Source organism: Macrosteles quadrilineatus, unplaced genomic scaffold, assembly GCF_028750875.1.
Source record: "Macrosteles quadrilineatus isolate MER2022 unplaced genomic scaffold, UCM_ALF_1.0 Scaffold_8__2_contigs__length_117827958, whole genome shotgun sequence".
Lineage (NCBI taxonomy): Eukaryota > Metazoa > Arthropoda > Insecta > Hemiptera > Cicadellidae > Macrosteles > Macrosteles quadrilineatus.
In genome coordinates, this window is record NW_026542601.1 from 77,625,372 (window position 1) to 77,650,122 (window position 24,751).

Consider the following 24,751-nt stretch of genomic DNA (forward strand, 5'->3'; position numbering starts at 1 on the left):
ATACAGTAATTCTGTTTTTAGTATTGAATATTCTGACTTACAAAAACATATATGTTTCAGTGAATAGCTGTATGATATTGACAAATAAAGGTGTATTGTGAAAACCAAAGCATTCGTAAAACAGGTCTAAATATAAATTAAATGCAATTATTCCTTACACGACCTAAGAAGTGTGACAGTGCATAATCGTCAATTGTCTTAAAAGTGTTAAATATTTTAATTACTAAACATGCATTTGCAAATGTGGAATCTTTATTGATATTCTCTACCCAGTTACTATATCATATCAATACTATTATGCCTGCTTCGGAAAGTCCTAGAGGAAGATGATTTGCAATTTCGACTAGGCTATATCTTGATCAAATAAAACCACCTACATGGCTTGCACCACTTTTAGCTGAACCAATCTTTCATATACGTATATTTAATTTGCAGATGTGGAATGTTTATTAATATTCTCTACCCAGTTACTATAACGTATCAATACTATTATGCCTGCTTCGGAAAGTCCTAGATGAAGATGATTTGCAATTTTGACTAGGCTATATCTTGAGCAAACAAAACCCCCTATATGACTTGCACCATTTTTAGCTGAACCAATCTTTCATATAATATTTTCCAAAAGGTACTATACGTGTTAACGACCAATTTTCCACTTTTGAGAGATTTTTTAGTGCTGGTAGCTGAGGAATAACTTTCATATTGTTCCAAAAAGCTTGAGACGTTAGTGTATTTCTTTTTATAATGTAGAAGTACACCGATTGCAGGAAACGATGATGTCTGACATTTCAATGTATCTAGAAAAGACAATTCGTTTTTCATTAGGCCTAATGTAATGGACAACTCTTTATTTCTTAAGGAATATCTAAAAATGTTTATTTTCATACCCATTGATTATGTAACCTGAACTCAAGCAGTTTTAAAATTATGATTGTTCTGTGGAACTTTTGATTGTTTCAGTTTTGCTTATCAATAAAAAACTTCAAGTAATTAATATATAAAAAAAATATACAGTCACTAAAAATCTTGAAATAATTTATTTTTGTTAAAAAAATACAACCGACTTCAAACGCTCTAAAAAGAATGAAATAATTTCAATAAAGTAAACTTTTGTATTAGGCAAGCTCACGTATTTCAAGTCGGCGCGGCTCAAACTGCAAATATGATTGAAATTAAATATTGTGTGTGTATTTTGAAAATCAATAAATTGTAGCTGGATAACATAAATATATAAAAAAACATACTGAACTGTTTTATTTATATATTAAAGGAAATATTTTCTTCTATTTTATGTTTACTTCAGAATAAATGCATTATGAAAATAACACACACAAATGTTCTATATGAATAGGAAAATAATTTAGTTTGATATTATGATAGGGAAAAGAAGCTAGTTTAGTATTAAAACGTTACTTTTCCAAGTTAGAAACATTTAAATGCGTTATAATCTTTTTAAAGATACTCGTTAATACCACTATAATGCCGATCTCTGATTACGGTAATAAAATAACACTTAACGCATAACTATGAAAAAGACATGCAGATTAACACCTTTAGAGTCACCTGCAATATGGACACCCTCTTTCAATTTTGTATCAAAAATCATCATAGAGCCGCGCCGACTTAAAATACGTGAGCTTGCCTAATACAAAAGTTTACTTTATTGAAATTATTTCATTCTTTTTAGAGCGTTTGAAGTCGGTTGTATTTTTTTAACAAAAATAAATTATTGTGGGTCGCCATTTTTTAGCAGTAGGGAAAATGGTGGGCCGCGACCTATACTCGCCAATCGACTGCAAAGGGTTAATTTCTTTCATATTCTAGAAATGCTTTTCCCGATTCAATTTGTGATCACAATGTTTGGAGTGCTTGGTAGTATTAATATCAATGATGTAATTGTTAACTAGCTACGACATGGGGCAAAAATACCTTTGCAAATTCAACATTGGGGTCAAGAATTTCTGGGTTAGAGAATATTTTCACTCTTAATTCCTCCAACTCTTCCTTTTCTTTTTGTCTATCCCTGGCATCTATTTCCATTTCCTTTTCTCTTTCTTCCAAACGTTTAGCCAATTCCCGACCCCTGTGAAAAGAACAAACAATACATTAACAACACGACTCAGGTTGAATACTGAAGAATTTACCAGAACTGATTGCATTTTCAGCCAACAAACTGCATTACTAAAACAATATTTTTCACTTCCAAATTATATCAACAATTGTATGTCAACTTTACTCTTATTTTAAAACAGAATATTTTTGTTCTACAAAAAGAGTGTTTAAACATTACAATAACCAGTATTTCCTAGTCTGCTGTTTCACAGATAGCTTGACTTGTAGTCAAAGAACTTTCATTAGCAATAAACAACAACAATAAAGATGATTTTTTTAACATTTTGGATACAAACTCTTTTTTTTGTGCATGGCACTTTTTACTCTTTTATATATCTATACATTTCTAACTTACTTGTAATATTTAATATCGTCTCTTTCATCGTCATAGTCCTCTAAGAACTCTTTCAACCTTTTGGCTTCCCTTTCCCTCTCTTCATCTTTTAATCTCTTCTTTTCTCTTTCTTTAGCCAACTCTTTGGCTTTATGCCTTTCACGGCTTTCCCAAGTTCTTAATCGTTCCTGGAAAAATGTTTTTTAATTAGGAGCTGAAATCAGCCATTATAAAATAAATATTAAAATAGGTGGAGATAAGTCAGCTAAATCGAAACCAAGGAAAACGTTTGCACACACAAAAAGGAAGAATGACACAAAAATGTTATTCATTATGTATTAATTTTGTAGTTTTATTTTTGTTTACTATGTGTCTCTTGACCAACTTAAAAACTGATTATGGTGAAACAATATTCACAACCTATTGCTTGTTTCCTGGCATTTTAATCAAATAGAAAAGCACAAATCATAAATTAAACTCTCCAATAAGACAGAAACAATTAGTCACAATCACAATTAACAAACAGACCTAAGATTTTACAATAGGATACTGACACTGAGTCTACTTCTATGAGCGAATATTGAAAACACATCCTAAACCAAATTGGATTGGCGATCTATAAACATGCTCACCTGATATGCAGCCTCTTTTTCTCTAGCCTTCCGTTCCTGTTTCCGCCTCTCTTTTGCCTCTTCTTCCTCCTCTTTTTCTCGCAGCATGTCCTTTTCCGATTTCTTCTCTTCCCTATCCCTATCCCTATCTCTAGGCTCCCGGTCCCTGTCTCTGTCACGATCCTTATCACGATCTCTGTCACGTTCCCTCTCTCGTTCTCTTTCTCTTTCCCTCTCCCTATCTCGAGACCTGAAGCAAGAAGGAACTCGTTGAATGTACTTGTAGGAACAAAAATTAAAAAACAAAACATATCAAAAAATCAAAATCTTACTGACTATGATTAAACTATGTGAATTCTAGAGTAACAACTTTTTAGCATTTTATATATTGTGTTTTGAGTCTCGTCTACACATTTTTATGTCTAAGGCATTTAATTAACAACACTAAATAGAGTTGTACCTATTGTTTTTTTTCTTCAAATGCGAATAAAGATTGGTTTCATTTACATTAAAATGCATTTACTTAAACCAGAGAAAATTAAAGAAAATTGTTTTAGATTTGCCTTCAAAAGAGCTAGTGATAATAAAAAATTTCTTGGTGTTTAGTTTGTTATTGGTTTTGACAATGTATAACAGTTTACCTAGAGCGAGTCCTGTGCCTGCTAGCCTTGTGGTGACTGTGACTTCGCCTGTCAGGAGTCACGCTACGGCTGGAGCTGCGTGACACTCGACTGCTGGCGTGACTTCGACCGCGCGACCGACCTCGTCCGTTGCTCACCGGACTCTCATTTTCCCTGCGTTCTCTCTCCTTCTCTTCCCTCCGTCGGCGTTCCACCTCTTTCTCCTCCTCCTGTTTCTGCTCAACAGGTTTACCAATTGTGTTAAGCAAGAGGTAACACGACGGTGGCAGGTTGAAAACCACCCGAGAACAGGTAAGGTTTACACGTGAGGAAAAAGTAACAAACATTCCTGTTCCGATCAAATTGATTAAGTGGCAACAAAATCTGGGATAATTTTGGCATTACAAAGTCTCTCTTTAGAAAGTAGTGCAGTAGGCCTATAACCTTATAGCAATCTCATGTGTATGGCACTTTTCATTTGGAACGTTTTTTTACAAAATTGTAAACACTGAAAAACCAATTTGGGTAGTTCCAGTGGAATGTGTAGAATACTTGAGTTTAAAGCATCAGAAGATCTACCGACAAACTTGCAAAATATTTATTTGATAACCAAAGTATTTAAAACACAATATTTATGGGAGTAAAAAAAATTATAGTATGCAAGTACAGTTTCCCATTTTTCCTCACCATTTGCACACAACGTTAATGCAAGATTATATGTGTTTGTTACTTTTTCTTACACAGACTGAAAAGAATAAGAAACTACATCAGCTTCTATAAACACAAATAAAGTCTTCTCTGAAGAAAAACTTACAACAGCCGCAGTAGAAGTGGAGTCTCGGCGAAGAGTCTTCTTTCTTCATGTAAACCTATTTTCTGTGGTTTGACAACATTAATGCAGTACAATTACAAACAAACCAAACACACAAGAATAAGGATTGGTTGTAAATAAGAAAACCATACTATTAAAGTGATGACACCTGTAAAAGTGTACTGTTAACTGATCAAATATACAACACCATACTTTGATGAGAATATGAAAATATAATAGCATAGCATTTCAGATTGTTAGTCACAAATGTAAACAGAATTTTTTTGTGAATTCTAATTTTTACGTTAGAAACTTGAAAGCTCCTTTAAAATCAATTAAGTAATTTGAAAATATGGTTATTAAAAAAAATTATTTGTTAAATATTTCTTGTAGTCCAAAAAAATACATACTTAAATTTGTATGTTGCACCGTTTAGAATTTTGTTTGTTTTTAAACCAATTTCCATCAAGTAACATTTTGTTGCTTATGGAAGATATTTTATTGATGGAGTAAACTATTGAATAAAAAATTTTCCAGATGGGGTTCATAGATTATTTTCTAGATCTTAACTTATTGAAGAACTAAGCTGGAATCTAAATTCACGATCCTGACAAATGTTAAATCTATAATGTGTTTCACGTTTCACGGTCTGTCGCACTTGACGGATTAGGAGACCCTCGACTCTCACACGTGCACTCACGAACCTGGCCAGACATTTGACTCACCACTGGGGTGACCAGTAAGCAAATCTGAGTGCAAATTCGTATATACGTGTATAACCTTATAGATGGGTTTCTCTATGTATAAATCTTTTTCGCCATAATTAATTGTTACTCTAACAATATTATTATAATCATATCGTGTTTGGTGTCATTTTCTTTTGAATTTAACAAATATGCGTTAAATTAAAATTTGTGTTTAATTAAAACAGCAGTTCTTACATGGACGCAACCCAGTGTGTGAGTCGTCTACCTGGCAGCAGGGTCAGCTGTGTTTGTGTGTGTATCTAAGTAAGGGTTTTCTTATCCGTCAGGTGCCATAAATAGTGAAACTTGGAATACAAAAACTACTAGACGCTGGAATATTAAAAGAAAAAAATCATTGTTTAGACAAATGCAAGGAGGAAATGCTCCTTTAAGATATTATATTCTTGAATTAAAGTACTTAATGAAGATGTTGAAAATTGGCTTGTTATGAACTGTTTATCGCTACCAACCATAAAATTAAATTCCTATAAAGCCCATATTAAATATTAATTGTTAACACTAAGGTGCTCGCCAAGCAATGTGTGATAAAACTTTAAACACATTTATTAAACCTAATCCTTTCCAAGGATTTTTGTTTGGTAAAAACAATATTGTTAGCTGCGACTGGTAAAAGGTTACGGCAATTGTGATTATTGGATAGACCATAATCTTACAATTGTTAATATAACATTTTGTCATTGAAACTTGAACTTACTTAAACCATCAGTTCACAAAACCTAAATTACGTTTCCGGTAACTTATATTTTGATTTGTTCTAATCGTTTGGAAATTAAAATAATTTGTTCCATTAGATACTCGGAGAGCTTAAAATCTGTATTGGGAAACTATGCTGTACAGCTTTATCAATACAGTAGAGTCCCGCAAACTCGGCACTCGATAACCCGGCAGTCTGGATAACTCGGCCATCAACGTCTCAGAAAGTTAGTGATTTTTTGAGTCTGAGTTAAACATGGACTCAAGCCAGCTCAAGTCAAATCATTCACTACTCGTACCAAGGATTTGTTGTAAGTTAGGCTACAATATATCTGATGACTTAATACTGACTTGTAATATAAAAGCTTAAAAATTGTATTGTTCTTATTTTTAACCCTAGTTCCCGATAACCCGGCATTTCACAAACTCGGCACCCTTCCAGTCCACATTACGCCGAGTTCGCGGGACTCTACTGTAATACGATTAGCCTAGCATAATAAATCGCAACTGGAAATTCTACACTAAATTTAAAATGACTGTATTTTAAAAGACATTATTAGTATAACACACAGGTTAATTAATCTAATCAGGTTTTGTATGTTTTGTCATAAATCAAAAATAAAATGTATATAATTGTGTAAAAGTAAAAATTCTTCTTCTTTTCATTGTCTACAAGTCACTGGATTAGGGAAAAACTAAACCTTTTACTCTCCGATGTTAAACTTGTGGTTGATTCAAATATTCTGAAATTTGTTGTCCATTAAATTTTAAATACATAATAAGAATTTCACATTAAAGCGTAGTTTTATGGCACCTCTATAAAATAAATCATGTAAACGGCCACTATAACAACCTACCCCTCCAACTCTAGCTATATTTTATTTTTTTTTAATCCATCTGTTTATAATAAAATTATAAAATATATTTCCCAACTTCTACTTTAAATCGTAAATAATTTGACTAGAAAAGTACACAAACATAATTATAGCAATACTTAGATGGATAGGTGTCATGCTATTAAACAATATTTGAGATTTAATCTATACTTACATACGACTGAACCGAAAACCCTCAAAAACAGAAGAACCAGAAGTGGCAAAGAATCTAAGGAAACCAAGCGCATCACGACGCATATTTAAGTAAACATAGTGATATTACAACATAAAGTTAAATCTCTTAAACGTACATCATAAACATAAAAGATTACAACAAATTAAGTATAGAATATTTGATAGAATGTAGTTGAGGTTAAAAAATATACTTACGCATGGAGGCGGCCGTCAACATGGGAAAGGTATGAAGCATTGCATGCGTATCTATTATAGCAATAAAAACTAAGCAAGCCAAAACAACTTTGTTCAAATGCAATTAAAATTATTTTGGAAAGGTGATACAGTCAGACCAGAACTCAAATAGTAAGTCTATGAAAATTAAGTTTGTTGTTGGAAGCTCCATAAACCTTATAAGTTAACAGAACTGTTAAGAGAACGGTGTTTACCTGACCTCTTTCTCGGGTTCTTCTGAGTCTTCGGAAGTCACCATTCGACATGACCCTCTATTTATTAGCATGTGAAAGACTTATCATAGTTATCATACAACACAAAGTGTCTAAACAAACCCAACCTTTGGTCAATATATTTTCACATTATTTATGTAAATATTTATTTAACCTCAAAAGGTAGTATAAGTAAATAAAAAAATAAATTAGCTAATAATTACAACAAGTTTGCCAACATTGTACCTACTACATTGTCAATATCAAAATAAAAAAAACAGCACTACTTTAGATGATAAATTTTGTTCAGCTTTTATGTTAAGTTTGTCTTAGGCAATTTATAAAAAATCACACGTAAATTCAAAATTAAGTTACGAACAAATCAAGTTTCACAATTATCATACTCTTCTTAGGATGCTAGTTAATTGCTACAAAAAATCTACTTTCCAGCATATTAATTACAAAACCACGATAAATTACAGTATTATGCATAAATAGGAAATTGTGAGACTTAATTGTTGTCAATGAGCTGTTTTCAGCAAGTTAACAAAGGGCTAGTTTAATGTCTCGGTATCACCTAGGGGTAGTGTTGTATTGACTTCAATTTAATTAAAACAACCATCAAAATCTAACGTTTGTCCTGTCTAGCTCTGAGTCTAAAAAGTAAGTTGGTAAGGTCTAATGAAGCCTAAAGAAGCCCAACATGCGAGACAGTTACATATTGTTGCTGATCTGGAGGTTACCTCTGGTTAAGTGTCGGTAGAAACAACTGCGATGACGTTCTTGTGATCTTCCGTCACGTATAAACTAACTCTCTACACCTTCAAAACTCAATGTCTTCATCACTGTAAACCCCTGAAAACTTGTTTTAATACTATCCCAAAATATCTAGTGAAATAACAGCATGCATACGCAAAGACAAAAGTGTATACGTTTTCTTTAATACATACTAATGCACGGACGTTACTAATATTCTGTAACAAAAAAATGGAACCAAAACAAGTGAACAGTCAGTTACGGTGGAGACAACGAAAGATAAAGAACCAAGATGAACACATACCACAGCAACCCAGAAATGCCAAGCTTGCCAAACACAAACTATTGCAAACTAATGTTATCAGAACTGATCAGGTGGGTGCAAGAACTCCAAAGCATGAAATAGTATATTACGTTACTAGTCCTGAAAATAGGTGTTTACCGGACGAGTGTGGTTGATCCCGAGACAAAGTCGAGTACGGGATTACCATACAAGTCCGGTAAACCCATTTTGGACGAGTGACGTATGATATTTTACACCATACTACTAAATCCATACAAATCCTTATATATTACCACCGACTAAAGGACTAACAATCACTAGTCATAACCTCTAAGAGAGGTTATGTTTTTGTTTATCAACTAGCCACTCTCACTCATTGCCAAATACAGTATATAATCAACTGGTTGGTGTCCGGTAAAACTCATTACAGTACAGTAGTACATAATGAAACCTCATTTGATTAAGCTGACGGCAAACATCTGTTTTCTGAACTAAATCCCGTGGGAAGTTTGTCAAAACAGTGTAGTGTGGCGTAAAATTTGTTTACTTAAGTAAGTGACTGAGCTACCTAAATAACTGATGTGTTTTACAAGAAAATTAGGAATGCACTAAGTTACTGGAAACATTCATGAAATGATATGGATAACATAGAGGTAAGAGTAGGCATGGTATCTTTAACGATTCTAGACTAATGGTTTAATTAAAGGCATACTAACAAACATACGAACTGAGGAAGCTCAGAGATATTTATTAAATTAAAATTTTAATAAATAACTTTGTTAAATTAAAACTCAAAAGTGCAACACGGCGATTGAAAATATGTTAGTGTTAAAATCATTACAAGAGGACCCTAATGTAGAGCATGCAATTGAATTAAAACTAACATAGTATAAACAAATGCTAGATGATTAGAACATATCTCTTAAAATGGTAATACTTAATTTAATAGTAAATAGTTTTATTTTTACCAAAGTTGGGTACCAACAGAAGAAAACTGTAAATAAGAGCCTTTAAATTAAGGTTAGAAAAAAACTGTTTCTGCGATAGAATCTGAAATATTGCAACCAAAACTTACTTCAATAATTGAATAAAAAAGTTAAGCCAAAGTAAAACAGAGTTATTAAAATGGGACTAAGAACTACATGGAAATCATCAAGATATGACCATCCTCTCTTATTCCACCTGATAGACACATCCTAAGTCTTCATGGTTAACAGAGAGTGTAAGGGAGACAGGCAAGATATCATAAGTAAGAAGGAATGGTTAAATAAAACAATAACATTTTTTTCACAATATAGGGGAAAAAATAAAAACGTAAAATCGTAACTGAAAATATACACGTGTGCCTTAAGGTAGGTTTCCTGGCTGCCGAATTTAGCTGCAGATTGTGAATGTTGTACGGATCTTTTACTGCTGAATTTTTAACTGTATGCGGTTTGGGTTAACAGGTAAGTTTTATTAGTCTAGTGTACATAGTTTTTCACTTTTAAAGGAGTTTCTAAAATCTGGATGTGTGGTGTTCTGTATATACACATGATCCATAAACAGTTTAAGTTCAATTTCAATCTAATATTGCTAAAATTACAAGTGAACTTGTTTAGTTTGTAGTTGGCTATAACCGTGTCTCAGAACATAATGACTGAAACACACAATATAAATTAACACTATTAACACAGTCACCATCACAAATGAAACCCGTCATAATTCACCACAATAAACAGCCAAAAATAATGCAGGAGCATGTCTATATCACAACCGCTGCTTCTGGACAGTCCCCCGTCTTGGGATACAGTCACTGCCAAATTCAGCAGCTAGGAAAACGCCTGTACCTTGACTACTGTAAGTTAGGGACTTCTGTGGACACCCAGCTCTGGTCTGGTATCGCAGATATATTACTCACCATCGACGCAAGCGAGCAATCACAGCCCGGAGTCCGCAGCTCAGTCAACCTATATCATGTGCCAGTTGCAACAATCAACACTTACCCCAACCATTATAATTACTGTACTACTAACAATACATTTCACTTTAATTCATTTTATACTTTGCAAGTAAACTCTTTTATATCGGAAAGTTATTGTTTGTACAGAATGAAAGTTTATTTTTTTCTGAAAAGAATTTTGAAAGTTTACAGTTGTGTATTATGCTTTTGCTTACCTTCATGATTTCTCTGAATTTTCCTATCTCCCTGGTAATCAGATCTCGTTTACCTTCTTCTATGTTGGCATCGTCGAGGTCAATCGGCTGGAAATCAAATGAACATATGTGTTGAATAGCTATATGAATCTGTAGTATTAGTTTTAAGGACAACAAAATACAAAACCTATCGTGCAAGCAAACACTGCCAACCAGACGATTACTGCTCTTACTCAACACCAAAACTACTGTTTAAAGGAAATGTATTTGTTTCTTGTTTTAAGAAAATTTATGGTATCCTGTTATGACCAGAAAAAATCCCTCCCCTCGAATTATAGGGTGTTATGCCTACGAAACATCAAATTACTGGGGCCTGCTCTCTGTTTGGTTTCAAAACATCAAGAGTATCAAAAGTATGAAAACTTTGAAATGTTAACAGATTCTTTACAGACTGAGCTTTAATTTTCAATCATCAAGTTTCAATTATTTATCTAGTTCTGTTTGAATTAGGAGCCCACCAAACGAAGACTGTAACCCAAACTGAGACACAGGTACAAGAAAAGAGTAGTTAAAGCATGTGACCGATCCACTCACCCCGTCAGTGTCCCGCACGCTGGCCTCAGACGCTTGAGTCAGCAACGTCAGCCTGTCAGACATCGTCCTCCGCTTGTCAGTGTCATTGGTGGCTGTAACAATACAATCTTGTTACAAAAACTTATGAAAAATGCCTAGAAACAAATCATAGGCAAACTTTCATAGCTGAATGTTTGGACCATAAAAACAACCAATCGCAAAGACCTTGTAGACTAAGTAACATCCTAGGAATTCTAGCGTTAAAGTAATTAGGCCTAAAATGAGATAGTCTCGATCTTGACATGAACCCATTAAGGCTTCAATTTTTTATTTCCATTGATTCAAGTCATAAAAAATCTAACAAAACACCCCAACTGTAGTAACAAGTGTTTTACTCATTCACAGGTTTATGTTTGGATTCCATACAGTGGTGGCAAAATCAGTTGTTTCAACAATCACAGAAATAGCACACAATTTTGTTAATACTGTACTTGATTGTCTCCACGGAGGGTCGGAAAACCAAAGATCAGATAAACTTACAGCCCTGATTTTTAAAATTTTAATTTCTCATCCATTTGTACCAGAATAGTTCTTCATATCCTGCGCGTAGTCCTCCAGGATGGTCCTGATGCGCTCCTGAGCTGCTTCGTCAGTCTTCCTCATCTCCTCGTCAATGTAGTCATCTGGCTCCTCAGGCTCATCTTGCAAGGGTGAACGACCTCTGATCTTTTTCCTTTTTTCAGCTAGAAAAAAGAGTGTTCAAAGTGTTTCTTTTAATTCAAATTAATTAAACACTTATGCACTAAAATATCATTTTCAGCCAAAGCCTTTGTGGATACAAAGGTAATATGGTTTTTCATTATAGTTAACCTTATTCACTGAATTTTTGTTTAAAGGAGTTTAACAATATGCAACACTCGCATTAAACAAAAAATAAAACTTGACTGTAACTAACAATATTTGTTTGCATACCATCATAGAGGGCTGAGAAACTATTCTGCTTTGGTGCTCATTTGAAATAATTGATCAATTAGTTAGTAATCCAATCACTTTCAAGAACATTTTTAATAATAGGAGTGAGGTACAGAATCAATAATAGATTTGGTGGCTAGACTGACACACCTGTAATCCCTCACCTTATCAGCGCACACACAAAACGGACAATGGGCTAAGAGTGAAAAGTTCAAAAGGAAAAGTATGCTCACCTTTATATTCATCTAGGACGGATTGTGTTTTGGCATCAACTTTTGCAACAAGTTTCTTGTTTCCAATTTCCATTTCATGAAGGATTCTGATGGCACGTAGTCCTGCATCTGGATTTCCGTACTCGCAAAAACCAAATGCTACAACAAAGCAAAGATTAATTATTTAAAAAAATTTTCTAGAAAAGAGCACGTTGTTTTGTAATCATAAGAATAAAATAAGTATATGTATAAAAATCACTAAAATAACAATTATGATCAAAATAGTATGTGGTAATAATTAATTATCATCAGTATCAGGTTTTATTGTAATGGAGGTAATGATATCATCCCCATACCAACCCAACACAGTTGTAAAAATGTGAGAGACCAATAGAATATTAAAGTCCAATTTTTAAGGTAAAAAAGTTTTGCGATCATCAAACAAACTGGTGTACAGGTAGTTACAGCTAAGTTGGCACTTGGGCCTGGCGCACCACTGTGTGGCAGTGTGGGCGGGGGGTGCGTGGAAGCTAGGCAAAGATCTTTCTGAAACATTCCGCTGCGGACTCACGGGGTTGGTGCCTCCAAACGAAGATTAACATCATACTAAACTAATAGGAGATGACTAATAGGGTGTGGTATTGTTATGAAAACCCAGGGGAATACTTAAACACTATGCTTTATTAGTAAGTCGTCAGCTTTGCTAGCATCACAGTGTAAATATGTGTCTTTTCTAGTATAAAGAATTTTGGTTGTGTAATTAAAAAATGGGTAGTCAAAGTCAAAGTATTTATTTGCACATAACATTTATGAGTTACAGCAGGTAACATTAAACTGATTAGGAGGAGTCGCTTCAAATAAGACTTATATATCTAATTAAATCTAGCTGCTTTACATGGTTCGGTAACTTATTGTACATTCTTTTACCCAGCTCAAAAGTTGAATTAATTGTTCTTCGATAGTTACATTGGTCAGTTCTTAAATAATTGTTTTGCCTAGTAAAGTAGTTATGAACATAGCTATTAGTTTGAAACTGCTCTAAATTAGTTCTAATGTACATTAAGCAATCCAATATAAACAAAGAGGGAACAGTCATTACTTTAAGTTTCTTAAAAAGTGGTTTGCAATGGGTCCTACGATTAACACTGAACATGATTCTTAAGGCTCTCTTTTGAAGCCGCAATAATTTTATTGTATTAAGTACATAATTAAAGATTGCTTTAGCTACCTTATTGCACAAAGATTTAATGTGTTCATCCCACTTAACATTAGTCTGTAAAGTAAGCTTAAATTTATTAATAATTTGTGTTGCGGAAATGTTTAAAAGTGAAAGGAGTGAACATACTAACTTTTATCTACAGTACACATATTTTAAGAAAAGCATTTTGTGTTTTCATCCATTCCAGCCAGCGCCTTCATGCAGGCCGAGAGGACAGTTGATGCTACCCACATGACTGCAGAAAATGTTTTTGACATATGTTAGTAGAGAATTTCTATCGATCGGTCAAGTGCCAACTTAGCTGGAACTACCTGTACCTTACTGGTAGTTTCTTATGGTTTGTGTAATAAAAACAATGTAAAATTATATTTGATTTACTACAGACAAACATTGCACCAAGAGTTATCAAGGAGAGCTTACAAGGGAGGAAATGGAACAATCAACTTAACCTGTAACCAAGATGTACCAATTTATTTCTACCATACCTTGGACACGTTTCCACGACAGCACGGTGCCACACGCAGCCAGTATGTGGCGTATCATCTGGTCAGGAGCTTTGTCTGTGATGTTTCCCACAAACACTGTGACTGTGGGGCCTGACACTACCTGTGGCACCATGTTTTGTGGCCGAGGTCGGTTCTGCGGCCTCTGCTGTGCATTGTGTGGACGGTACGGCCTCATAGGCATAGCTGCCATCGGAGGGCCGGCCATCATCTGGAAGGTACATGAATCACAGGATAAGTAGTGTAGCTTCTTTTTAATATGGTAGGCATAGGTTTTTAATTGAGATGAATATTTTTACAATTAATACAGCTCAAAATCAGATCTTAAAGAAAAATAGTTAATTTTACAGCATAAGTAATTATAGGCAATACGTTTTAGTCCTTAAGATAAAAATACAGGCGGGAATGACAAACTGTATGTTCAGTTGGTTGTTTTACTACAAAAGCTTTACTTAGAAATTTAAAGTTGCTTCAATATTTAAAGACCTCCTACTTGAGATTCAGTTTTTGGAATAGATTGATCGATATCAAAGGCTTGTTTTCATTTCTAAAAAATCACTTGTTTAAAATTAAAATGCAAATAAGTTTACAACAAATAAGGATCGTCGTATGAAAACCACACCAAAAATAAATAGGCCTTTGTTTGAAAGTAGCTTAATAGATATATAAATTTCAGAATAGATCACACTTCGCCAGCCATAATGCTTTAAAAATTATGAACTCTTGCTTGTCAGATTCTTGAAATAGAAGCAATGCTGCTGGAATATAATAATCAGAAGTTGATCCATCAGATTTGTGGAAGCTTGACAATTTCTTTTAAATTGTTAACATAATTATAGATCTAGCCTATTTATAGAATGTTAGTATTTAACTTACATGAGGATGAGCCATCGGCATCACAGTGGGTATCATTGGAGGCGGACCTATAAAAATAAATAGATTTAAGGTTTGTACTCATTATGACTAGCCCCAGCCTAATTACAATGGAAAATAAATTTGTGATTTTCAATGGGTCCGCGGAATTGGCTAACTCTGGAACTCGCTAACCTCATGTTAAACGCCCTATCTTCAAATTTGGTCGATGAGAGGAACTCACTAACCTGTTCGGTTTCGGAATTGGCTAACTCTGGAACCCGCTAACCCGCTCTAGAGCCGGGTTAGCGAATTCCGTCCTCGTACGGAAGTCGCTAACTCGGTCCCTCGGCGGAACTCGCTAACTCCCAATCAGAAGCCTCGCGGGCCGTCCAATGGGAGCCAAGCACGAAGATTTTTGGCCAGTGTTGCCGAAAGTGAAGTACCTATATCGTATCGGTGACCATAATGTCGTATCCTACGAATAATTAGGAGTAAGAGCAACGTAGCTGATAAAATAAATATATTTAGATTAGAAGTATGTTTAATACTATTCTTATGGTTATTAGGGTAGAAAATGCATTATAGTCTTACCATAGACTAACCAACACAAGTAAACTTTACATTCTATTGCAAACTTTGAAGCTCGTTGTTCGTGTCTAGTTCATGTCCGGTGACACTAAACGCTAGTGTCGACGAAATTGTGGTTCTATTATTTTATAAGTACCTGGGGACCGAGCTTTGCTCGGGAAACTTTGTCACTACACTATACTCTGAGAGTATTCTTTGGTCAATGTAATTCTATCCCAAAAATAGTAATTTGTGGTATATTTTTTCTTGACATCTATTTAACTTCTATTAAAATAATAATATCATAGTTTACTGAAATGATGTGATAGAAGAGTTTTTAAAAATTTGTTTGGTTTCCCTAAACGGCCCAAACTATGGAAATCACCCAGTATTTTTCACACTGAATTCGAAAAAGGCAAAAAGGCTATCAACAGTAAGAAAATCTTCGTCACTGCAAGAACTTGGACTCGCTCCGAAACCAGAACCGAAACCTTTAATTTACCCTTAATTTTTTAAATGTAATAAGTTACAATTTTCCGGAAACTCAGGACACTTTCTGACTGAAAAAAATTACGGTTGATCCTTGTTGGTAAGTACCAAAAAGGGAACTTAGGTTAATATACTTAAGTCCACTTAATAAGTACACTTCAATTTTAAGGTTGGGTTGTATATCCAAGTTTGGTTGTCCTCGATATAATTGCACTATTTTATTGACACTGATAAATTATAGACTAGGCTGCCCTATAAGTTAATTGGGAGTTTATTTGATATCTAGTCCTAAACTTATAGCCATCTTAAGGCAAACATAACTAAAACCTAACCACAGAGATATAAATATAAGTGATACAAATACAAACACTCATCCTCTGTAGGCCTAAAGATACCTACCTATATTTTATTTGGGTTAGTACTTTTTGAGAGAGTGTCATTACGTACTGAACACACCTAGATGATATAGGGTATTAGTGATTCATGAAATTATTCATTTAAAAAAAGCAACCTAACCGAGTTACCTTAATAATGTACCCAGTATTCAATACAAAAATTAAAGCTTATGCCTATGTATATTAGTTTTAAAACGGAGTAGAATTAGGCACGTATAATCTAGATTAGGCATTTATTAGTGTTAATAAACTAAAAATGGATGAACCACTAAGTCAAGCTACTAACCCAGTTGTTCAGGCTAGGCTAAACTGAGTCCTGAAAGCATCCATGTCAAAACGGCCAAAACTTAAGAACAGATCCTCTAGGATTTGATTTTTAAACTTTATTTTTCTGAAATAGATAGCTAAACGGTCCAGTGCAATCATCCCACACTGCTAATAGCAACACTCAAACTTAGTTAGGTAAGCTAGTCGTAGGTTACAATTAATAATTATCCCTGTGACCGATTCAGTGTACCATCTGACATCAGTCAGAATCAGACGACATTTTTGACAACGACACGACTCGACAACCAACGAAAAGAGTAATTTAGTGATGATAACTATTATTAAAAGCATTAAAAATAATAAAAAATAAAATATACTGTATCGCTCGTTTATATTGTCAAAAGTATTAAATAAACAGTAATAAAGCTGAGGATAATGTAAGAATAGTTTTTTAATGGATTAGAAACTCATTACTCTGGAAAGTTTTATAATGTAATACAAATTCTTATACATCAAACGATTTAATGAACTGGAGCAAAGTCAAGTCGTGCTCTTTCTCTGTCTCAAGTTGACAAAATTGTATGTCAGAAGTTAATACACATCAGAAGTACAACAGTTACCTCGGAAAGTGCTTCTGCGCATGCGCAAGCTGAGGTGCCCGTGGGTACAGAACGTCATGTTATGTCTTAAAATGTAAACAAAATGACAATAATGGCGGAACGTTTTCTCATAAGGCCCATGTTAAATTTTCAAAAGTTTGTACTCATATTATGGTGAAAATAGATTTTTCCTGGCTATACCACTGGTCTAGAACTTATTTTTTACACAGAACTTAGTTATTCCGTAAATATAAACGTTTTTGTTGCCGATTCCCAGATCGAGTTGACAATTATTCAAACTTTACTCGTATAGGATTAACTTCATGATTTGTTCTTTACTGTTTGGTTATATAAATAGGGTACGTGTTATAAGTTGTGATTAGAACGTTTTATTTGGTTAAACGAGGTTTTGAATGACTTAAAACAAGAAACAATTGTAAACAAAACACGACCTCTAAAGACAGTGCACCGGACATAACCAACAATAAATCTGTCTTCAGCTGATCCTTAAGGATGAGAAATGTGGGCCTACTAATATAAGGGAGTATGTTTTATATGTGGTTTTCTTACTTAAATAGTAGTTTATTGGGATGCAAAATGATAATACTGTACATTTAATTAGGATATTATACATGTTATAAAATATCTATTTTCGTAGTCCACCATTTGTTTCTTTTATTCGAATAAATACCATTTTGATAACTTCTGCAAATAAAATTATTAAGTTTGTATTTTATATACTGGGCTCCTAACATTTGATCATAAAATTGAGTCATAAATCATGATAAAATTTACACGTTAAACGTCATTACAGAAATGCATTGTAGTGGTAATTTATTTTTAAATAGAGCTATTGAATTTAAATAAATATTGATCAATACATTATAAAGTGGTACCTAGGCCTAATGTATTCATGGATTGCATTAAAAATTTGTCTATGCATAAATACAAATTGCAAATTTCTGTTATCATAGGCTATTAGGCCTACTGTAGTGTAAAACCCGTGTCATCCTCTTAATTTTGTTTAATTAATATTAATTTTACGTCTTTCAGTAGGCCTACTTTTTAAAAGTTTTGAGTTTTTATGGTTCTAGATGGACCCAGGCGTTCTTGTTTGTTACCATTTTTATGAATGGTGGCTATAGCTAAAATTACCTGATCTTATCTAAAAACAAAGCTATTGTCTATTGAGTAGCTCAGTACCGGGGAACGGGGAACCGAGCAATGGCTTGGTATACACTTGATTATAAAAACAATATAAAGGAAACCCAACACTCAAATCAGGAAAATCTGTCAAGTCGTTGATTAAGAATCGTGAATTAAAATAACCCTGTTCCGTTTTTTTTATTATAGTCTATGTATTATATCTTCTCCTATTATTTACTAGAGGTGCATAGGTGTATAATCTAAAAACTATTTACTAGTAGACCTACAATGCTTTGGTTTAAACTATTAGGCCTAGATTTAGGCCAAAGCTATATTCTATAATTGATATGAAATTTAGACCGTCATATTTTTTACACGTAAGTTGGAAGATTCAACGGCGAACATTTAATTTTAAATCTATGAATTATGAAAGTTACATTGGTTGATTACTGTATTAATTGATGGTTTGGATTACGACATTACGATTAAATTTGTTTTCCGTGTTTGAGAACTTGCGTGTATTTTAGCTTAATTTCGTAGGAGATGTTTAATTATTTAGTAGCCTACCAATTAAACTGAATTTTCAATATTTTTCATATTTTTAATTTTTTTATACTGATAGCATTTATGTTTAAGATCAAAATCATAAACATTTAATTGGCCATTGTACAGTTCAATAAAAAAAAAAACACTTTTTCATGATTTTTTAATTGTCTTTTAACTACTTTGGGCTAGTTATCTGTTCAAAGTGGAGTTGATAACAAAAAACAATAACATTTACTGTATCTTCATTGACACTGATATTTTGAAATACTGCAGTGTACGATTATTTCGTCGTGCAAGGTTGGCAACGCTTGGGTAAGGTTGGCGCGGCTGGGTTAGCGACTTCCAGAGTTAGCGAATTCCGCCGCGAGACAAAATCGAGTTAGCGGGTTCCGGAGTTAGCCAATTCCTGACTGAGACGGTTAGCCAGTTCCGACACACGACCGAGTTAGCGAGTTCCTGAGTTAGCCAATTCTTCTTCTCTTTTCAATTATGTAAATAAAAAAAATCTGTGATTTCAGGTGTTTTTTGGTGAATTATCAAAAATTAAAATTTTCCGGTTCCTCACAAACCTACGTACAATTCACACATGTACAATTTCCGGTTTTTCCGGTTGGCTGGACACCCTGAAAAACTTCAGGGTTTAGGCTACATAGGATCTTCCAAAACAGAATCCATACCACTTGATGTGCCCCTATAAGGGCCTGTATAAGAAGAAAAAAACAAAATTAAGAGCAATTTAATTTTCAAAAGATAAAAACCTTCATAATATATTAATGAATGAATAGATATGGCAAGATATTAATTAGACAACATAACAAATGTTAAACCTACCTCCCAATGGCATGTACGGCATCCCCATGCCAGGGCCCATAGGGATCCCTGGAACCATGGGTGGGCGGCCTGGATAGGACATCACCATGTATCCAACACTGCAAAGACCATATTAGCACATTAAAAAATCATAGTACAACTAAGAATCAGAGCGTGGGAGGGGGGGTGATAAAGACCCCTTGATACATCAAAGTGAAGCAACCTAACTTTAGTTCTATTTTTGTTGTTGCTTGAGGTTTGAAAACAACAGAACCAAAAATAATCCTACTAAAAAGCTATTAACAGCGCTAAAAAATGTAGGTAGAAGGTACTGTTACAAACTATCTGTTTTGTAATCACATTTCAGAACCATAATTATTATCATATGTCTTGATAGTGAAAATTTTAAATGGATGAGATAGGCTAATCAAAAGTGGAGTAGCCTAAAGGTCGATTCACACACATCAGTCCAGTCACAGTTCCGTTACAGTCCAGTTGCAGTCCAGTTACAGTCCAGTCACAGTTGCATCCGCAATTTCTCAGTCAATTGTCCGTCAGTTGGTTTCAGTCAGTCTTCCGTCTCTAATATTTACAGTAATTTATAGTCAAAAAATTTAAATTTTAAACCTATATTCTATTAAATTATCATTGTCCATCTTGTTGATTGTTACAAACAGTACTCAAAATACAAACGCGACCATTTAAATAACAATAACACTATTTTCTTACCTCAAACAGTTCCGTCAGGCGTCCGAACAATCAAAAAGTATCGTTGGAAAGAAATCTGAAATTGACTGACGGATGCCAGCAGAGTGACTGACGGGACTGCAACGGATGAGTGTAGATAGCGCAATAGAAAATCCATCAAAGAATATTTTTGTTAACTGTGTCGTGCCTGAAGTGACTTTACTGTGACTTGCCGTAACTGATGTGTGTGAATCGACCTTAATAGAACATGATTAAAAAAAAAATTCCCATTGGATGGATGGGACCCCAGTTTTTAGATGGATATTATTTGTAAATACGATGGAGTTGGATACAAAAGGTTTTTCCAAATTAAAAGTTTAGATTGGGGTTGCACGAACAATCAGTCCTACTAATTACTAGTTAGGCCTATTGAATAATGAAAATGGGTAGCCTACCTATTTAATTTTTTCTTTAGACTACTTAGTGAAAAATCTTAGTTTCCTTTATAGGGACAAATTATCTTCAGTATTAGGTACTGATGTAGGTAAGTTATATATAGCCTATATTTTTCTTTTTTTTTGTCCTAAGTTAGGATGCTAGGCACGAGTCTGGGATTGTTTTTCACATAGCTTCAGGCTATACAGTACCTAGGGGTTGCGGCATTATCACTTAGATAAGATAAAATCCATTGGTGACTTGGCGGGGATCGAACCCGGGACCTCTACTTAAAATATTTAAGTTAAAATAACTATGAGCCTAGCCTAAAAACTATGAATGATTGACTAAAGAAAAAGTACAAAACTAAGTTAACTTATAGTCAGGGCAACTTACTTCCCAGTGGACGTGGTTGGAATATATGTTGTTGGAATTAGATTTGGATCACCTGACATCTGAAAACAAAAACAAATCTTAAGGATTTCATTTTAACCCCTTAACCGCGGCCTAAGTTGGCACACCGAAAATTATACTAAGTTTATTTACCAAAATTTTAGTTTAAGGTGAGGCAATAACTTAGCCTAAGCTATTTCGAACATTGTCGTTACCTGCCTAAAAAATCTTCTTATAACTTAATGCACCAAGTAGCCTAAATAAGTTATCACTAGCCTACTTTTTATTTTTAACACTAAAACAATGATAATCGTAATAAAACATATCAGTCATCGGTGCAAGATTAACCAAGTTGTATCTTACAAATACGCACGTCTGCTGTCTGCTACAATATTTTGGGAACTAAAATGGGCTGCACTTTACTTGACGTCCTACACTCATTTGTTTGTTTTTTTCAATTCGATATTTTCATTCGATAGGCTATATCGTTTGGTTAGTTAGGTTAAGTTAACCTTACCTAACTAACCAAACGATATATCGAATGAAGCAATCGATTAATCGATATATCGATCGATATTTTCATTCGAATGAGGGTAGGACGCCAAGTAAAGTGCAGCCCTAAAATAAAAAGCGTCTAGAAACAGACATCAGGAGAAAGCTTAAGTTAAAATCTGCCGAAAACAACAATAGGTACCAATCTTGATCCAGTTCAATCTGATTCAGACAGTCTCAGAGCCTTCTAAATAAACGATGTTTGTGTGTTGCAAAAGCGACGCACAACACCTCAGCGGGTGTGTTGTGCGTCGATTACGCAATGCTTAACACTCTGAGGGTTAAAATATTGATTATTAACTTAATCAAAAGGCCTATTTTCAATTTGATAGGCCTAAGTTAGTTAAAACAATGTTAGTGTAGCCCAGTTAACCCTCCGAGTGTCCATAGTTTAGGCCTTAATGTCCACCTATTTTTGGCCCCTTTGCAAGGTTTTATTAAAAAGGATCTGAGAAGCTTAAAACAATGTTAATTCTAATGTTCTATATACCATTTTGTTTGGAAAATCATGGGCTTCAATATTATATATAAAACATAAGGAACATTTTTTCAAAAAAAAATTTTTAGGTAAAAAAAAATATAATTTCGAAAATTTTCAAAAAAAAAATAAGTTCGCGCTCAATGAAATTGTATAAATTATAGGCCTATAAATATTTGAAAATAGCCACTTTGTTCTAAATTTAATGAGGATTACAAATATATAATCATATAGCGAGGTAAGTTATCAAATAAATAAGTTATGAGCGAAAAACGGATTTCAGTACATAGCGTTTAGCTAAGAATGCATAGCCTAACCATAGCTAGGAATCTGGCTGATAATTTACATCAATATCACTACCTACTTCTTCAGGATCATCAACCAGCACTTCAAAACCACTTAAATCTTCTTATAATGCACCACGTATATCACTACTTTTGATTTTTAACACTAAAACAATGATAAACGTAATAAAACACATCAGTCATCGGTCCGGGGGAACCTAGCTGTTTACAAATACACGCACGTCAGCTGTCTGCTACAATATTTTCGGAACTAAAATGAATAGCGCTTAGAGACAGACCTCTGGAGAAAGCTTAGAATATTACGGAAAGAACGATACCTAACTCGATCCAGTTCAATCCGAATCAGTCAGTCATAGAGCCTTCGCCGTAAACGATGTTTGTGCGTCTTAAACTCGACGCGTGACCCTACACAAAGTGTGTTGTGCGTCTTAAACTCGACGCGTGACACTCGGAGGGTTAAGAAACTGTACCCGAAAATCGCCTGACACTAGGCCTAGGCTACCTTACATAGAAAATGACAGACGGATTTTTTTATCCCTCCGAGTGTCCCTTGTTTTGGCCTTAATGTCTGCCTATTTTTTGCTCATTTGCAAGGTTTTATTAAAACGGATCTGAGAAGCTTGAAAACAATGTTAATTATACTGTTCTATATACCATTTTGTTTGGAAAATCATGGCTTCAATATTATACATAGAACATAAGGAACATTTGTTTCAAAAAAAATTTTTAGGTAAAAAAAAATATTTTGAAAAATTTTCAAAAAAAAATAAGTTTGCGCTCAATGAAATTGTATAAATTATAGGCCTATAAATATTTGTGTGGGGAATTTATGTTAATTAGAAAGCAATGTGGACTGTATTATAGTAATTTTGAATTGGATACACTAACCTTTTGTTATTAAACTGATGCGTAGACTGGGGGCCCCCTTTGATGAATCCTGAAATGCTATAATGTTGATAAGTTCACTTTTTCTCACTATATGATGTTAAAAAACACTTCAATTGTCTTTATAATAAGCTATAAGCCAGCGGTAAATATTTATGTTGGTATAGAGGTTTATGGTATTTGAAAATGTAGGAGAAAAGGCATGTTAAGTCCTCATAGCAACAGGACTTGCCCAAGAGTGTGCCACTACTCTACTGAAGGAAGGAGTTGGTCATGTGATACATATCAGTGACCAATCAGAGAGCTAGTCTTGAAACCATTGGGGTTTGAAGATACTGATGCACTCTATGAGGAAAACATTTAACTATTTGAAATGGTATTTAAATGGAGATTGTGGTGAAATCAGTTACATATTATTAGAGTGCATTAAAATTAAAAATTAATATAAGAATACTTAGAACAAAACAGTATATATATTTGACATACCGGCCCCCTTGAACCGATCCGGTTCAACAGAAAAACAAGAACCATGCATGATTGAAATATGAGGAATAAAAATAAGGAAGGGGGTTGGTAGCCAGAGTTATGTTAGGTTAGTTTATAGGAAGGCGGGAAACCTTAACTACAGGTCGTGTTAAGGTTTTTGTAGATGTCTTGATTTGAACGACTCTTACAGTGCCATCTTGACCAGGAGAGGCTGAGATGATTCGACCAAGCATCCAAGCAAGAGGTGGAGTATTGTCTTCATGAATGATTACTAAGTCTCCGATCTTGAGGTTTTCTTCTGGAGTAATCCACTTAGATCGTTCTTGGAGGGTCTGCAGATACTCTCTATGCCATCTGTTCCATATGTGTTGAGCAAATGCGTGCACAAGTTTCCACCGTTTCAGGCGATTTACAGAGATATCCGTGAGATGAGGTTCTATTAGAGACGTCAGAGGTCCTCCTGTCAGGAAGTGTCCTGGAGTTAATGCTTCAAGGTCAGATGGGTCTGCAGAGAGTGGTGTAATAGGCCTTGAATTTAACATTGACTCAACACGAGCAATCAGTGTTAGAAACTCTTCATAGGTAAGGATTTGTGTACCTATGACTCTCTTCAAGTGGTATTTGGCACTTTTTATTGCCCGCTCCCACAAGCCTCCTTGGTGTGGAGCTCGAGGTGGTATGAAATGGAAAGTTATTTTGTTGTTCTGGGCAAACCGTTGTGTTTCAGGTTTTATCATTAGGTCTTGGAAGCATTTTTTA

The 24,751-nt window shown here is 34.3% G+C and overlaps 1 protein-coding gene across 2 annotated transcripts in view; it reads right to left on the reverse strand.

The window, feature by feature from the left end:
* The window catches only part of LOC129001714 (RNA-binding protein 25-like), a 52,268-nt gene that overhangs the window by 10,032 nt on the left and 17,485 nt on the right, over positions 1 to 24,751 (reverse strand). For both annotated transcript variants that reach the window (XM_054429110.1, XM_054429111.1), the window contains exons 2-13: positions 21,290 to 21,348; positions 19,793 to 19,890; positions 14,974 to 15,020; positions 14,080 to 14,308; positions 12,397 to 12,534; positions 11,773 to 11,934; positions 11,213 to 11,304; positions 10,640 to 10,726; positions 3,699 to 3,913; positions 3,079 to 3,307; positions 2,468 to 2,634; positions 1,930 to 2,083 (exon numbers count right to left, since the gene is read on the reverse strand). In XM_054429110.1, coding sequence (XP_054285085.1) covers positions 1,930 to 2,083; positions 2,468 to 2,634; positions 3,079 to 3,307; positions 3,699 to 3,913; positions 10,640 to 10,726; positions 11,213 to 11,304; positions 11,773 to 11,934; positions 12,397 to 12,534; positions 14,080 to 14,308; positions 14,974 to 15,020; positions 19,793 to 19,890; positions 21,290 to 21,348 — 1,677 coding nt within the window. The remainder of the gene's footprint in view (positions 1 to 1,929; positions 2,084 to 2,467; positions 2,635 to 3,078; positions 3,308 to 3,698; positions 3,914 to 10,639; positions 10,727 to 11,212; positions 11,305 to 11,772; positions 11,935 to 12,396; positions 12,535 to 14,079; positions 14,309 to 14,973; positions 15,021 to 19,792; positions 19,891 to 21,289; positions 21,349 to 24,751) is intronic.